The 17784-nt window shown below is 32.4% G+C and overlaps 2 protein-coding genes across 3 annotated transcripts in view; one reads left to right on the top strand and one right to left on the bottom strand.

The window, feature by feature from the left end:
* Positions 1-460: 460 nt before the first annotated feature.
* LOC114334782 (probable nucleoporin Nup54) overlaps positions 461-17784 on the bottom strand; it is a 227497-nt gene continuing 210173 nt past the window's right edge. For both annotated transcript variants that reach the window (XM_050652789.1, XM_050652790.1), the window contains exon 8: positions 461-768. In XM_050652789.1, the coding sequence (XP_050508746.1) occupies positions 550-768 (219 nt within the window). In that variant the 3' untranslated portion in view covers positions 461-549. The remainder of the gene's footprint in view (positions 769-17784) is intronic.
* Positions 14323-17784, top strand: part of LOC114334781 (uncharacterized) — a 106656-nt gene continuing 103194 nt past the window's right edge. The window contains exon 1 of the mRNA XM_050652794.1: positions 14323-14428. Within this exon, the coding sequence (XP_050508751.1) occupies positions 14327-14428 (102 nt within the window). The 5' untranslated portion in view covers positions 14323-14326. The remainder of the gene's footprint in view (positions 14429-17784) is intronic.

Below are 17784 nucleotides of genomic sequence, written 5' to 3' on the forward strand. Positions count from 1 at the left end.
AGAAGACATTCAACAACTAAACCAGCTAATTCACGATACAGATCTATTGGGTTTCAAAATAAATATGTACTATCAAAAGGAAGATAATGGCTATTAGTAAGGGAAATACAAAGGAAATATAAAGTTTAACTTCAGTTCCTGGTTAACATCGCACCTTGATCCTGGTTAGATATTAGTAAAAATTTAGAATCCTTTGAAATGTGGATTTGGAAAATACATTTAGGAGGCCATATCTTTTAAGGGATTATATTGTAAGGAAAGCGATATGGACTCGACAAATGTTTAGAGAATATTTTATTGCCAGTATTTACTTAACCAACTCCGTTTTAACCTCATAAGTGCGGCAAATTTTCGATATAATTGGGATTTGCCATATGTAGTATCCAACAGGGATCGACGGTTCGTTTGCTGGGATATTAACAACAATTTGGAAATTATCTCATTAGCAAATCAGTAAAAATACTTCAAAAATATATATTACCAGTTACACTTGTTTTCCAAAATTTAAATAACATTTAAAAATAAATTTTAACATAATATGCTAAATTGTCAATTAACAGACTTCTGTTTAAGCGAATCGTTGATAATATTTAATGCTTTCAAATCCGATTGTATTATACGAACTAATTGAGATATTCCGTTTTGTTCCATTTTCAAAAACTGCTTTATTTCTTTCTCTACTTCTCCATCTATCCGGTAGCTAGGAACGGTTTGTTTACAACCACCAGCCATGATCTTAATAGTTGCTAATATTTCGTTAACTTGTCCCTAAAATAAAAATAGATCAAAGTACATTCATTTTAATTATATAACAATAAAACACTGAAAACGTTTGTTTTCTATACTTCAACAAAATTTATTACAACTATGTGACTACAGCTGTTTCGGCAGAGTGCCTTTCTCAAGTGATTTAGATTACTATGGGTTTGCCTTTTTAAAAGTCTTTAACTGAAGAGGTTGAGAAGTGGGGAGCTGTTTGTCTCGAGTTGGTCATTCAGAATTATATCTGTATTTTTCAATTTATTAATCTCCATAGATTCTAATAAAGATAGCTTAAGGCCTTTATTTTGAATATGCAGAATTTGAAACTGTTCATTAAAAGAATGATTATGATCTAGAAGGTGAAGTGCGTATGTAGAAGTGTCTGTTTTTCTATTGTTGAAAGCCCGTTTGTGTTCTGCTATCCGTTTGTCAAAGGTTCTGCCAGTTTGACCGATGTAAGTTTTCGGACAGTCACCACAAGTTAGTTTGTAAACACCACTTTGTACTTGTTTTCTCTTTCGGCTCTTATTGTTCTTAATATATTTGCTTAAGTTGTTGTTAGTTCTGAGAGATGGCGTTATTCCTTTCTTTTTTATGTATCTGGCTATTTTTGTTGTTATCTTGCCAGCATATGTGATAGAGCAGAAGGAACTGGGTTCTTTCTGTGGTGGTAGATAGACTAATTTCAGGGTTTTCTTATGGAGTTTTTGGTTTAAAATTTTGTTAATTGTTTGTTCGTTATAGCCATTGTTTACTGCTATTTGTTTAATGATGTTCAGTTCTATCTCGATGTTATTTTTTGACATGGGAATTTCTGTCAGTCTATGTATCATGCTATGGTAGGCTGCTAATTTGTGTTGTGTAGGATGGGATGATGACTTGTGTATAGTTGTATCAGTATGGGTAGGTTTATGATAGACGGAGGACTCATGTTTGTTGTGTAGTCTGGTAATTGTTACTAGGTCTGGATCCTGCGTATGAAAAAAAAGTTGATTAATAGCAAGCTGAAAATTTGTTAATAGCTTAAGGGTGTCTAGTCGGACAAACTTTCATATATGGGAACACTGGAACAGGGGAAGTTTTAATTGTGGAACAGGTTCAAAATTTGGAACGGTCAGACCACGAAAACGGCACATGTATTTTGTCCGACACAACAGACTTAAACTCTTCGGACAGAGATTAAACTCTCATGCAAAAATCAGACTGCTATTTATCACCAAATGGGCGTTTTAATGAGTGGAACATGTAGAATATGTCAAATGACAGGAAATATGACAGGTAATAAATAGCAGTCTGATGTTTGCATGAGAGTTTAATCTCTGTTCGGAGAGTTTAAGTCTGTTCTGTCGGACAAAATAAATGAGCTGTTTTCGTGGTGTGACCGTTCCAAATTTTTAACCTGTTCCACAATTAAAATTGCCCCTGTTCCAGTGTTCACATATATCAAAGTTTATCCGACTACACACCCTTAAGCTATTAACAAATTTTCAGCTTGCTATTAATCAACTTTTTTTCATAGGCGGGATCCAGATCTATAAGTCTGTTCTATCGGACAAAATAAATGAGCCGTTTTCGTGGTGTGACCGTTCCAAATTTTTAACCTGTTCCACAATTAAAATTGCCCCTGTTCCAGTGTTCACATATATAAAAGTTTATCCGACTAGACCCTTAAGCTATTAACAAATTTTCAGCTTGCTATTAATCAACTTTTTTTTCATACGCGGGATCCAGATCTATACGTCTAGAAAGTTTATGGACTTATTCTGTTCTGTTTCTATTGTAAACTCAATATTACTATGAAGTGAATTAATGTATGAGAGAAATTGGTCAAGTTGCCTGTTAGTTCCTGTAAAGCATACTAGTATATCAATCGAAATTACATATCGAATAAAAAAATACAAGGACCGACTGCGGGAAGACCCAAACCACTAGCAAGGAACTTGATGCACAGTGCGCAGGTTAAAACTTAAAGTGCCTAGTGATCTAGTGTAAGCAAACAAAAAGTGTAGTGCTAATTCATGTTTTCCCCGAACCAATAATAGTTTTATATACTAATACTAAGAGCGGCATATTAATGGGTATGTTGGCAACATGTCAATAGTGTAACCACCATAAATATTACTTAATGCTTATTACTTTGTAAAAAACGGCAGATTGTAATAAATGGGGATGTCAATAAGAAAAAAACAAACATTTAAGGGGTCATATACGTTTCTCGGCTTCAAAAAATCGATTTTCTTATTTTAAAAGGTACATCTCTTAGAAACATTTTAAGACCAGAACGAGCTCGATATTCGAATTATTGACGAAGTTTTAAAAAAAACTCTTGCAAAACTTTAAACGGGTTTTTCTCGAAATAGCATTTTTCGTCCGATTAACTTAATTTTTGCATACATATTCTAAATTAGATTCACTATCGTGTGACGAGAGCTTTTTGATTAAATTTAACCATTTTCGAATAGCAATAAAAAAATAGACCATTTTTTTGGTGAAAATTACGACTTTTTTTTAAATTTCGACCATTTGCGTAATTTTTTTTCTCTTAAATTCCTCTCGTCACACGAGAACTATGAGTCTAAAAAATGATAACAAATACACAATTTTTGTTTCTGATAATAGACCGGAAGATATTATACAGAAGTTCAGCCACGATTTTCTAAGTCCTGCCTTTTGCAATACTGGAAGGGTAGACGAAGTACTTGTCTGTGGAAACATCCACAAATTTCCTGTGCCATTTTCCTGTAAAATCTAGATTTTTCGAAAAAATAAAAATAGGGTTTTGCGATGAATTTCTGAGTCCTGCCATATCCGTAGAATGACAGGATACCATCGATTTTATGAAGAAATTTTTTTGGACAGGAGGGTTGCAAACGGGCCAACGGAGTATACATGTATACAAACATGTAAGGAAAATAATGAAATTTTCATGATTTTCTGGGTCCTGCCAACTAAGGGTCGATTTCTCATACCTGCGTTAATCTATGGTTCAGTTGAACCGGGTTCACGGGTGATCTCCGGTTCTGTTTGGAATGCATTTCTCATTGCGCGTTCATGTCAGTGCTCGTTCTACAACTTTCGAGAAATGCCAATAGATGGCAAAAGGTAAAAAACTGTCGCCATTTTGAACTACCTTTTTTATGCTGTTTTTGAATAAAGTTAAATTTAAGTATTTATAGTCAAATAGTCATTTTAATAATTATAAATAAATATTATAAAAACACAAATAATGTTATCGTTTATCGTTAGGCTTAATATAATAAAATAGGATATAATTATATTATGACAGCGTTTCGTGTTAATACAACGCATGCGTAGTCCATGAAATCATGTGAACTGAGTTCTGAAATCTTTGAACGGCCGAATTCCACCGTTCAAGCATCGTTCAAGTTTAAACTGCCATCGGTTGAACGGGAATTGAGAAAGACGATTTTGACTTTAAACTGACGTTTACTAGAAGTTCAGGTTAAACTGGAGTTGAACTCGATATGAGAAATTGGCCCTAAATAAATTAAACATATTTATTTCAAAATGACCAAAAAAAAATATTGGCATGACGTCTCCTAATGTTTAACTATACTTGTCGCTTGGAAAATTCTGCGGAAAATTTTCACCCTGATTCCGTGATTTTCTGAGTCCTGCCTTTAAAAAGTTTTAATACTCAAATGCAATCAATACTTTTTCGGTACTCGGCAGGAAGGTTAAACGGTTCTAGTAAGACGGCAGGGGTCCTAGGTGTGTAAGAAAATTCGTGAAAAATTCCACGATGTTCTGAGCCATGCCATTTTGCATATGTTTCAAGAATCTTAATATAAGTCTATTTACAAAGAGGCAGGATGGTTTTATAGTTATTTCGTATACAGGGTGGGGCATTAGTGTGACAAAGTCCAATTACTCGTTTGTCGTAAGAGATACGAAAAGAAGTTATTTAGGTAAAACGTGGGGCAATGATAGGATCATAATTTAAAAATATTTTCTAATATACAGGGCTACCCGTATTGACAGGGCGACACAAACTTATGTTTCTTTAAATGGAACACCCTGTATATAATTTTAAGATTCCTAAGATCATTTTAAGACAATTTAACACAATTCACCCAATCACACAATGGCACAATGGCGCCTTGTAATTAGTTTTTTTTATATCTCCAGAACGCTTCCATTTTGATAAACAAAAACTGGTCCGCCTTTTTATCTTCCAGAGATAAATCGATTCCATCAATTGCGAATCTCTAGTACCGGTCATAGGAGTCCGTTTTGGGTAGGACAGCGGTTATTTTATCGCACAACTTTATTGTCTTTAACTTTTATGCATTTTTGACACTATTTTATTAAATTGTGAGGTATTCTAGTACCAAAAGGTACTATTGCGTTAAGTCGGTAGGATGCTTCGTTTTCTAGTAAAATCAGTTTTAAAATTTTTCTTATTTTGAATTTAAGAAAAATTTGAATAAAAAAATAAAAAAACGGTGTATTTATCGATTTAAAGCAAGAGTAACTTTTAGTACTAGAATAATAATAATTTAATACTCTACTGTCAAAAATGCTTAAAAATTAAAGCAAGTTATGAGATTTCGTTGATCTACCCAAGACGGACGCCTATGACCGATACTAGAAATTCACAATTAATAAATCGATTCATCTCTGGAAGAGAAATAAACGTACCAGTTTTCGTTTTTCTAAATAGTTTTTTTTATTTTTTTTTTTTTATTAAAAAACCGCAAAATTGTTCAAATTGATTTTTCTAGAACCTGGCGTATCCTACCGACTTAAAGCAAGAGTACCTTTTAGTACAAGAATACCCCATAGTTTAATAATCCAGTGTCAAAAATGCTTAAAAGTTAAACACAGAAAAGTTATGCGATAAAATATCCGTTTCCCTACCCTAAACGGACGCTTATGACCGGTACTAAAAATTGACAATTGATGGAATCGATTTATCTTGAAAGATAAATAGGTGTACCAATTTTCGTTTTTCTAAATAGAAGTGCTCTGGAGCTATTTTAAAAAAACGAATTACAATACGTCATCTTTAAAGAGCTTTAGCTTCCTTAGGAAGCATTTTCGGACTAGGTGAATTGAGTTAAATTTTCTTAAAATTATGTGAGGAATCTCCGGGCTTCGTTTGTTAGAAGATTTTCTGGACACCCTGTATAATAGGCACAATCCCTACTATAACCAATTAATTGTAAAATTATTGATTTTCTTCCTATTACTTTTATTACGTTTATTTAGATACAAATATGATCTAATCGCTTAAAATAAAGATCTTACAGATTGGTATTAGATTTGAAAGGTGTGTAAAAATCCGAGACATTACTCAGGAAAATAATATTTAATACCGTATGATTGTTTTAACGATATAAAAATTAATTTTTATGTATTAAATATCTTTGCGATTATCCTGCCACGTTGTAAACGGTTTTAGATTAGTGTTTTTTAAGCACACTTGAGATGCCATGACTCAGAAAATTGTGGTGATATTATGAATATGTTTGTATAACAACCAGCAATAATTTTACAGACTTAAAATTTTATTTCTATATACGAAATAACTACACAACCATCCTGCCTCTTTGTAAAGAGCTTTATGATATGTGCAAAATGGCATGACTCAGAAAATCGTGTAACTTTCCACGAATTTTCTTACACATTTTTTAACTATGTATAGGAAAAATGGTGTAACTAAACATCCTGCCATTTTAAATAATGTCTACTTAAATTATTTATTTTATAATAAAATTTATTTTATGTCTCAGAAAATCACGGAACCAGGGTGAAAATTTTCAACAGAATTTTTAAAGGGACATTTTTTTCGTAAAATTGATAGTATCCTGTCATTCTATGGATATGGCAGGACTCACAAATTCATCGCAACTTCCCATTATTTTCCTCATGAAAAATCTAATTTTCACAGGAAAATGTCACAGGAAACCCGCGGATTTTTCCATAAATTGTAAGTATTTTTTCTAACCTTCCAGTATTGCAAAGGGCAGGACTTAGAAAATCGTGGTTGAAGTTCTGTTAATATCTCCCGGTTTATAAATATTACGAGCTGAATCATGCCCACCGTTTGACCTGAAAAAAAAACACTTTCTACGCTACTGGACGCAGCCGCCATGTTTTTAATTATTTTTTAACTTTTAACACATGTTTTATGCTCCTTAAGAGTCCACCTTTAAAAAAAAAATGAAATCAATTAGCCCAATAGTTTTCGTACAATTTATTATTACATTAAGGGCTGGTTGTTCGAAGGCTAATCAACAATGATCATTATCAAATATTTAATTACTGTCACCAACTGTCAATTTCAACTTTTATTGGGTTGATGAAATCATAATTATTGATTACAATTATGAAATTACTTAATCAATTATGTTAATAATTGTTATGCTAATTGATTAACTAATCTCATAATTATAATCAATTATGTTTTCAGCAACCCAATAAAAGTTGACATTGACAGTTGGGGACAGTAATTAAATATTTGATAGTGATCATTGTTGATTAGCGTTCGAACAACCGGCCCTTAGGGCCGGTTGTTCGAACGCTATTCAAAACTGATCATTATCAAATATTTAATTACAATTATATTTGATTAAGCGTACTTCTGACATATGTCGCATTTTGAGGTTATGCTGACTGATTTATTTTATTATTTTGGTTTTAATTTAAAATAAAACATAATTAAACTCTTTCTGATGTTAATTTCTTGTTTTTACTTACAAATCAATAATAATAATAAGCAATTTTTAGTAATTTAAGAGCTGCGGCTATATTTTAATTACTGTTTTACCTACAATCAATAACTGATTAGTGTGTTACATGTATTTTTCATGTCGCGATTTGATTCCCATCAAGAAAATTGATTACAATAAATGATTGATTATAATCAACTTCTTGATTAGCGTTCGAACAACCGGCCCTAAGACTACTTTTTAAGCTCGAGAAAGGTATCATCATCATCACCATTGGCTCGACAGCCCTTTCTGGGTCTTGGCCTGTTCCAGCATTCTTCTCCACTCTGATCTGTTTCGTGCTTTTTTTTCCAGTTTTTTATATCATTTTCTATTTGTTCTAAATATCTCAGCTTCGGTCTTCCTCTTGTTCTTTTTCCTACTGGCATCTGTTTGAATATTTTGTTTGGTATTTCGCCTTCTTCCATTCTTTCTACATGTCCCATCCAACGCAGCCGTCCTAATTTAATGAATGTTATGATATCCGGATCCTGGTATATTTCGTATAGTTCAAAGTTGTACCTTCTTCGCCAAATTCCATTTTCTTTTGTGTCCTTATATATGTGTCGCAAGATTTTTCTTTCAAAGGTGGCTAGCAATGTTTCCTCTCTTTTAGTGAGTGTCCAGGTTTCTGAGCCGTATGTGAGTACCGGTCTTATTAAGGTTTTGTATATTTGGCATTTTGTTTTCCTTGCGACGTTGTCTGAGCTTAGTTGCCGAATTAAGCCATGGTAACTTTTATTGGCAATAAATATTCGCCTCTTCACTTCCTCTGCTACGTTATTATCAGATGTGACTAGGGATCCCAAGTATGTAAAGTTTTTTACCCCCTTAATGTTGTATTCTCCTATTGTTATATTTTGTGGCTGCCTTATTTCTGTGTTTTTACTTAACTGCATATATTTTGTTTTGTTCTGGTTGATTTTAAGGCCACTATTTTGTGCAGCTCGGTCTATTTGATTGAATGCCTCTATCATTTCTCTTCTTGATCTTGCGATTATGTCAACATCATCTGCAAATGCTAGTATTTGCACGCTTTTATTGTTCCTCGAGTATTGACTGTTGTGTCCCTCATTATTTACTCGAGTACGATGTTGAACAAGATGCATGATAGAGTGTTTCCCTGGCCTAGTCCCTTTTTCACATCTATTGTTTCCGTTAGTTCGTTTTGTATCCGGATTTTACTTTCTACTTTTAGAGATTCTTTTATCAGTTCTATTAGTTGTGTTGGTATATTAAATTCTTTCATTGCTTTTATTAAGAATTCTCGGTTTACATTGTCATATGCGCTTTCGAAGTCTATGAAGAGATGATGTGTGTCGATGTTACGTTCACTTGTTTTTTCGAGGATCTGTCGCAGAACAAATATCTGGTCTATTGTTGACTTCTGTCTACAGAAGCCACTTTGGTACCTGCCAACTATTTTTTCAGCGTGTGGTCTAAGTCTTTCATAAATGACGTTGGACATTATTTTGTATACTGCATTCAGCAGCGTGATTCCACGGTAGTTTCCACATTCTAACTGATTCCCTTTTTTATGTAATGGTACAATAATACCACTATTCCACTCCGCTGGTAGCTTTTTATTTGACCATATCTTTGTTATCAATTCATGTATTGTTTTCTGTAGTGCGTCTCCTCCTTTCTTCAGTAATTCCGATGCTACTTGATCCGATCCCGGTGATTTATTATTCTTTAATTTGTCTACTGCTGTTCTAACCTCCGCTATTGTTGGTGGACTCTTTTCTCTGTTGTCTGCTTGGTCTAATGTTATATCAGGGTTCGTCTCACTCCCATCTCCTTCAAGCTTTTCCGTAAAATGTTCTGTCCATCTTCTTAGTATCTGAGACGTATATGACCCCTTAAATCAACTAACAAATGGTCTTTTTTTTCTTCTTCTTCAGCCTGTTTGCATCCATTATCTACGCGTTCTTTACGCGTTTTCTACACGTGGTGTCTGTCCATCATCGTTAGTGAGTCGTTTACGTATTTTGAATCTTGCAAAGTGCGGATCCACAATGCAGATCCATAATAAACAATAACCCTTGTTTATTGTGGATCTACCTGCCCTAAAGCTGCTTTGTTCCTCTGATTCATATGGACGGTACTCTTCACATATTAGGTTTTTTAGAATTCTTCCGTCCAGTCGACTTGGTGAAGGAAACAGATGTTGAACCTCGACAGAAGTCCGGTTTTATTTTTTTTTCTGGTATATCAAGGGGTGCTTATTAAAAGACTTTTTATATACAGGGTGTCCTAGTCATAAATTATACCACACATTCTGGGGTCAAAAATAGTTCGATTGAACCTAACTTACCTTAGTACAAATGTGCTTATAAAAAAAGTTACAGCCCTTTGAAGTTACAAAATGAAAATCGACTTTTTTTCAATATATCGAAAACTATTAGAGATTTTTTATTGAAAATGGACATGTTTCATTCTTATGACAGCAGCATCTAAAAACAAAATTATAGTGAAGTTTGTCCAGCCCATTAAAATTTTATGGGGGTTTCGTTCCCTTAAACCCCCCCATATTTTTGTGTACGTTCCAATTAATTCATTCTTGTGGTACCATTAGTTAAACACAACGTTTTAAAAACTTTTTTGCCTCAGTATTTTTTCGATAAGCCAGTTTTTATCGAGATGCGGCTTCTATTTTAATATATTTACATAAAAATTTTATGGGGGTTTTGTTCCTTTAAACCCCCCAAATGTTTGTGTACGTTCCAATTAAACTATTATTGTGGTACCATTAGTTAAACACAGTGTTTTTAAAACTTTTTTGCCTCTTAGTCTTTTTTTGATAAGTCACCTTTTATCGAAATGTGGCTTCTGTTTCAAAATATACCTCAAAATGTAAATTATAAATAAATTTTCAGATAATTAACAGGTCTCTATAATCGGACTTCCATATACAAATATGTGGTGGATTCGACAAATATTCAAAATATGCCGATAAACACTGGCTTATCGAAAAAGTACTAATAGGCAAAAAAGTTTTAAAAACGTTGTGTTTAACTAATGGTGCCACAATAATAATTTAATTGGAAAGTACACAAAAGTTTGGGGGGGTTTAAAGGAACAAAACACCCATAAAATTTTTATGGGGCGCAAAAATTTCACTTTAATTTTTTTTAAATGCTGCTGCCATAAGAATGCCACATATCTATTTTCAATAAAAAATCTCCGAAAAAGAGTTTTCGATATATCAAAAAGACTCCACTTTCATTTTGTAACTTCTAAGGGCTGTAACTTTTTTTGTGTGCACTATTGTATATAGGTAAGTGAGGTTCAATCAACCTATTTTTGATCCCAGAATCTGTGGTATAATTTATGACCAATCTTTTCGGGACACCCTTTTACCTTACGGTGTCAGGTTTATTATAAGAAGTTTTTCTCTAAACTCCCCCCTTTAAAGGGATGAAAATGGGTGTTCCTATTTTCTTAAAAACATTCGCCTCGGAACACCCATTTTCATCCCTTGTGGTTTTTGCGAAACGTAGCCATTCCTGTACGTTCTTGCAAAAAATTCCTTAATAGAAATATGAAGAGGACTATATTTCCTACAATTTATTTCATGACAGCATATGTCTATCACCCACCGTTTAGCGGGGGTGGCGCCTTAAAGTTGACAAATTAAAAAAAAATGTTTTAAAAAAATTATTTTGTCCTAACTGTAATGAAAATTAAGAAGAAACCCTGCGGCAATTAATTACAAATAAGTGGCTGATTTTTTGGTATAGGTTTCATTTAAGGGTAATTGCCCACTTTTGCCATCCGCTTATGCTAGCGTAAAAAACGTTCGGCGATTACCCATGTACTGGTGTTATTTACAAATTTGTATAATGCACCCCATTTTTTCCTCGGAACCACCCAAAATAAAAACGAGAATTAATAAAGTGTTTTCTTGGAATCCTTCATACACCATGTCCTTTATTAAAATGCTTCATATATCATTTTGTGGACCTTCTTATTACCCATGCATAGACACCAAAAGCGATTTCCGCGATTTCCTAGTACAACCGCTGTAGCCAAAAATAAAAATAAAACAGGAGGTTGAAAAAGAAAAAAACATTTTTCGCTTTTTGAGCCATATAAGCCTATCAATAGGATTTTTCATAAATATATAATATGGTAATTGCAACATCCCTTCGGAAACTACCCTTATCCCTGAGAATAAGTTAGGCGAGCATGTTTTTACGATTTTCTCATTACCTATGCATTTTTTTTAACAAAACTTATACAAAATTAACTACCACTATTTACTCTCCAAATAAGGTCCAATGCATTTTTTCGTATAAGCAACCGTGACGGCACAGTGGCACCGTAAACCTCATAAATGCTTTGGCGGGCTCTAGTTTTTGTTGTTTTTTTCGTCGCCCATTAATTTTATTGATAACGTACTTATGGAAAATAAAAGAACACACTGTCTGATACACATTATTACCTATGGCTATTTTATTTTCTTTGCGCCCTAAAGCCACAGTGGTGGCCCAAAATCAATTTTTGATTATTTTCTATATTAATTCTCCTTTTTTGGGGTGGTTCCGGGAAAAATATGGGGGTGCATTATACAAATTTGTAAATAACACCAGTATATGGGTAATAGCTGAAAGTTTTTTTACGCTAGCATAAGTGGTTCAGATGCCTTAAAAATGGTTTTTTTTTTAATAAATGTAACACCCTGTAATTAAAAAATGGGCAATTGCCCTTAAATGAAACCTACACCAAAAAATCAGCCACATATTTGTGATAAATGGCCGCAGGATTTCTTCTTGATTCCCATTACAGTTAGTGAAAATTTATTTTTTTTAAACATCTTTTTTTAAAACTTGTCAACTTTGGGACGCCACCCCCACTAAACGGTGGGTGATAGACATATTCTGTCGCGGAATAAATTGCAGAAAATATAGTCCTTTTCATATTTCCATAAAGGAATTTTTTGCAAACTACCCCCTTTAAAGGGATGAAAATGAGTATTCCGAGGCGAAATTTTTCAAGACAAAGTTAGTCTCATAATAAGCACCCCTTGATATACCAGAAAAAAATAAAACCGGACTTGTGTCGAGTTTGAGAAGTTCAACCTCTGTTTCCTACACTACAGGGTAGCGAGAAAGTATGGAAACACTGTAATTTCTCGCAAACCGCTTGAACGATTGTTATAAATTTTGGTGGGTAATGGTATTCTAATACTGCCGATATTATAGTGGTAATTACATTGTTGTCAAATCTTCCCTTTTTCTGGAAATCTAATAAACTTTCTTATTTTAAATAGAACACCCTGTATATTTTTTGCGTTTTATGTTATGTTCCCTATACCTAAATGCCATAATTTCGGAGTTATTCCTACATTTATTAAAAAAAAATGTTTAACAAATTATACAAATTTATTTTTCTGGACCGGGTATATATTATTTTAGGTTCTTTGGGTCATTGGCAACAAAAAAGTTCTTTTGAAATTTTCCTCAAAAGTTAATTGTTTCCGAGTTATAAACAATTTAAAACTGAAAAAAAAATCGAAAAATGACGATTTTTTGGGTTTAAAAACATAAGTAAAAAATATTATTTTTGAAACTATGAAGAGCCTAAATTCAAGTTCAAACCTTATTTTATCAGATGCCGATAAGTGATTTGGTCTTATTTTATTCTAAAACATCATTTTTTAGTTGTTAATGCAGCCCGATAGCCCGTCCTCTCATATGAGCTTTATTAACAATTAAAAAAAAAACAATGTTTTAGAATAAAATATGCCAAATTCTTATAGGGATCTGATAGAAAAAGGTTTGAGCTTGAATTTAGGTACTTCGTAATTTTAAAAATGATTTTTTTACTTGTGCTTTTAACCGTGGAAATCGTCATTTTTCGATTTTTTTCAGTTTTAAATTGTTTATAACTCGGAAACAATTAACTTTTGAGGAAAATTACAAAAAAAACTTTTTTGTTCCCAATGACCCAAAGAACCTAAAATAATATCTACCTGGGCCGAAAAAATTGTTTATAAATTTTTATTTTTTTTTTAATAAATGTAGTAGCAATAACTCCAAAATTATGGCATTTAGGTATAGGGAACATAACATGAAAAATAATCAGTATTTATTAAGGACTTCAAGACGCAAAAAATATACAGGGTGTTCCATTTCAAATAAGAAAGTTCATTAGATTTCCGGAAAAACGAAAGATTTGACAACAATGTAATTACCACTATCATATCAGCCGCTTTAGGACATCCCTACCCACCAAAATTTATAAAAACCGTTCGAACAGTTTCCGAGAAATCACCGTGTTTCCATACTTTCTCGCTACCCTGTATAATGTTCTAGTTACAGTAATACATCTGTAGTTATTTGGATCTTGTTTACTACCTTTCTTATATGTATAGATGTTATCCATACTTCTTTTCATATCAGCGGTACCGGTTCTCCATTTAAGAATCTGTTAGATAATATTGTTATTATTTTAGCTAATTTTTCAGTAATATTTTTCAAAAAGCCAAATAACAACTGGATAAGGGTAGTATGGTAGGTGAGATTAGAAACAAGAAAAGGAGGCTTAGACGTTTGAGGCCAAAATAAAAATACATGAAATTATAAAAGTACTGTTACTGCTGCATAAAAAATAATTTATTGTTATTGTAAATGTTCCAATTATACGTGAGTACGAGGATATACCAAAATATATAAAATAACTTCCTTACAGTTTATTTTGATTTAAGTTATTTTGTATTATGTAATATCGAATCAAAGCGTTAAACGATTACAATCGAATTAATTAAAAAATATAACATAAACTGCTATTTAAAATAATATTCAGTTGTGCCTAGGTATTTAAAAATGGATGTAATCGCTAACTTTTTTAAACAATTGTTTGGATGGGATTCTGATGAAACATATAATGAAGATGATTATGAACAGGATTATACATATACTACAGAAGTAAGTGAAGTCTTTCTAACAAATCTCAACTATAAATTAAATTAATTATATGGTTAATAAGCGGTTGCTCAAAAGTTGAGTCTATTTCTAATATTAATAAAAATGATTTGTTATTTGCATGTTGATAGCCATGTTGTCATCATGGTATTTCTATTAAGGTTTTTATCGCTCTAAGATGGTACCGAAACCTGAGTGAAAACCGGCTTGTTCTATTGGTTGATAGAGATTCAGTTTTTTTAAGTTTACAGATGACTAGTTTGGTAAAAAAATTTATACAACTGGGAGAGAAGGTTTATGGGTCTATAGTTTTCGTTTTCCATAGGGTTTCCATTTTATAGATTCACATCATTAAAATGTTGTTCCAATCGATTGGAATTACGCTGTCATATAAACATAAGTTGAATAGACTTTATATATTTTCAAGGCGAACTTATCCAACTTTAATAGCATCCACTACTATACCATCTTCTACTAATCCGTTAATGCCTATGCATTCTCGAATTATTCCTGAAATTTAATCATTTCTACAGAGATTTTCTGTTACAGTATGGGCTAGAACGCTAGACAAATGGCATATTGGTTTTTACATACACTATGAACCAGCCGTAGGCCTATAAGGCCTGTTAGCGCTGTTATATATATGAACCAGCATATGAATTTGATTTGAAGCAATTTTTTTGTGACATCTTAATGCAATTTACTATTTTTATTCGGAATACGCCATAATTTTACTTTAAGTTTATTTTGACGTGTCTTCGATTTCCACGTTGTTCCTCAAAACGATATCCGAAGTGGAAATCGAAATGTCAAAATAAACTTATTTTTAAAGTAAAATTGTGGCCTATTCCCAATAAGAATAGTAAATAGCATATTGACGGTTGACAGGTAAAAGATTGTAACCCACAAATTAACGTTTTTTTCATGAAGTAGAAAGAACGTTCCACTTAAGTAACTTTATGAGGAATTAACCTAATAATTTTTTTCATTAATTTGCAGATGAATAATTGATCTAGGTCATTATAGACCGGGCTGTATCGTCGCCCCCGCTAGCGAAATTATTCCGATTCGATTTTTTTGCACAAACTTACTCAAAAAGAGGTCTTTATAACATATCCACAGTGTGCCGGGCGATGCCATGGTCTAAAAATTGTTTAAACAATTTTTTTAAACAAATTCACAAACATATTTTTTTCATTTCGAACAATATTTTTTTTAGATAATTTGGGTCGCACTTTGAGCAAAATAGGTCTCTTGTCATTTTTCTCTAAAATTGATTTTTGTCGAGTTACAAGTGATTAAAAATTTGAAAAGTGCGAAAATAGCCATTTTCAAGGGTTAATAACTCGATTAAAAATTATTATTATGAAATTCAAAAAGTGACCAAATCAACTTTCAAACTCCTTCTTTAAGGCCCTGAAGAGATTTTTGTCATTATTTTATTACAAAGCTGATATTTTAAATTAATAACAATTAGTGCTATAGTCCAACTGTATCGTCAATCGTCGCCCCCGTTAACGAAAATATTTCGATTAGATTTTTTTGCACAAACTTACTCAAAAAGAGGTCCTTATAACACATCCACAGGGTGCCGGGCGGTGCCGTGGTCGAAAAATTGTTTAAACATTTTTTTTTAAACAAATTCACAAAAATAATTTTTTCATCGCGAACAATTTTTTAAGATAATTTGGGTTATTATGAGCAAAAAAGGTCTCTTGTGATTTTTCTCTAAAATTGATTGTTGTCGAGATATATGGCCATTTTCGCATTTTTCAAATTTTAAATCATATATCACTTATAACTCGACAACAATCAATTTTAGAGAACAATCACAAGAGACCTTTTTTGCTCAGAATGTCCAAGATTATCTAAAAAAATTGTTCGAAGTGAAAAATTATTTTTGTGAATTTGTTTAAAAAAATTGTTTAAACAAATTGTTGACCACGACACTGCCCGGCACCCTGTGGATATGTTATAAGGACCACTTTTTGAGTAAGTCTGTTTAAAAAAATCGAATCGAAATAATTTCACTAACGGGAGCAAGGATACATCCTGGACTGTAGCGCTAATTGTTAATATTTAAAAATAACGGCTTTGTATACAATAATGACAAAAATCTCTTCAGGACTTTGAAGAAGGGGTTTGAAACTTGATTTGGTCACTTTTTGAATTTCATAATAATAATTTTTAATCGAGTTATTAAGTCTTGAAAATGGCCATTTTCGCAATTTTCAAATTTTAATCGCATATAACTCGACAACAACCAATTTTAGAAAAAAATGACAAGAGACCTTTTTTGCTCAGAATGACCCAGATTATCTAAAAAAATTGTTCGAAATAAAAAAATTATTTTTGTGAATTTGTTTAAAAAAAATTGTTTAAACAATTTTTCGACCACGGCACCGCCCGGCACCCTGTGGATATGTTATAACGACCTCTTTCTTAGTAAGTTTGTGCAAAAAAATCGAATCGGAATAATTTCGCTAGAGGGGGCGATGATACAGCCCAGTCTATTAGGTTAATTAATAGGTCATTAGGATCATTATGTTAATTACCTAATAAATGACATAATTACATAATAAATAACAAAAGATAAATGTCAAATTACTTAAATGGAACGTTTTTTTCTACTTCCTGAAAAAAAAGTTGATTTGTGGGTTACAACCTTCTACATTTCAACCGTCGATATTATTTATGGAAACAAACAAAAGCATTAACAATGTTATTCAAAATCTTTACGCAACTATCGGTCAATATTGCCGTTACTTTTGACGATAATATTTCACATTTTTTATTGAATAAAAATTATTCTAGTTCATGATTTTTTAAAGATACAGTGGAACCTCGATAACTCGGATTAATCGAGACCACGGCCGATCCGGGTTATCGAAAATCCGGGTTAGCCGGAGAATATGGTAAAAAATAATAAAATACGGTATACTTACAGATAAACTCCGTTTTAATTGGAATACGATTGTACTACACACAATACAGTCACAATCAGAACGATGTTATGTTATTTAAGAACAGTGGAGACTAAGACCATTGTTTAAAAAATAATTTTTTAAATAGTCTTTTAGTCTTTTTTAAACAATGCTAAGACAGTTTGAAATAAATACAGGAATACCAGGTGCCTGTTATTTCCGATAATCCGAGACAATAAACGTCGCTCTGCCGCCGCCGTATGCCATGTCATTTTTATTATCGTATAGTTCAAATTAAATACACAAATACCCATTATCTCTCAAAGATTATATACATACATTTTTATTGTTGTAATGTTTGTCTGATGAAAATAGGTCCTTATCGGGGTTCCTTTGTATTATTAAAAAATAAATTAATATTCCATCATTTAAATT

The sequence above is a fragment of the Diabrotica virgifera genome, chromosome 6, assembly GCF_917563875.1.
Source record: "Diabrotica virgifera virgifera chromosome 6, PGI_DIABVI_V3a".
NCBI lineage: Eukaryota > Metazoa > Arthropoda > Insecta > Coleoptera > Chrysomelidae > Diabrotica > Diabrotica virgifera.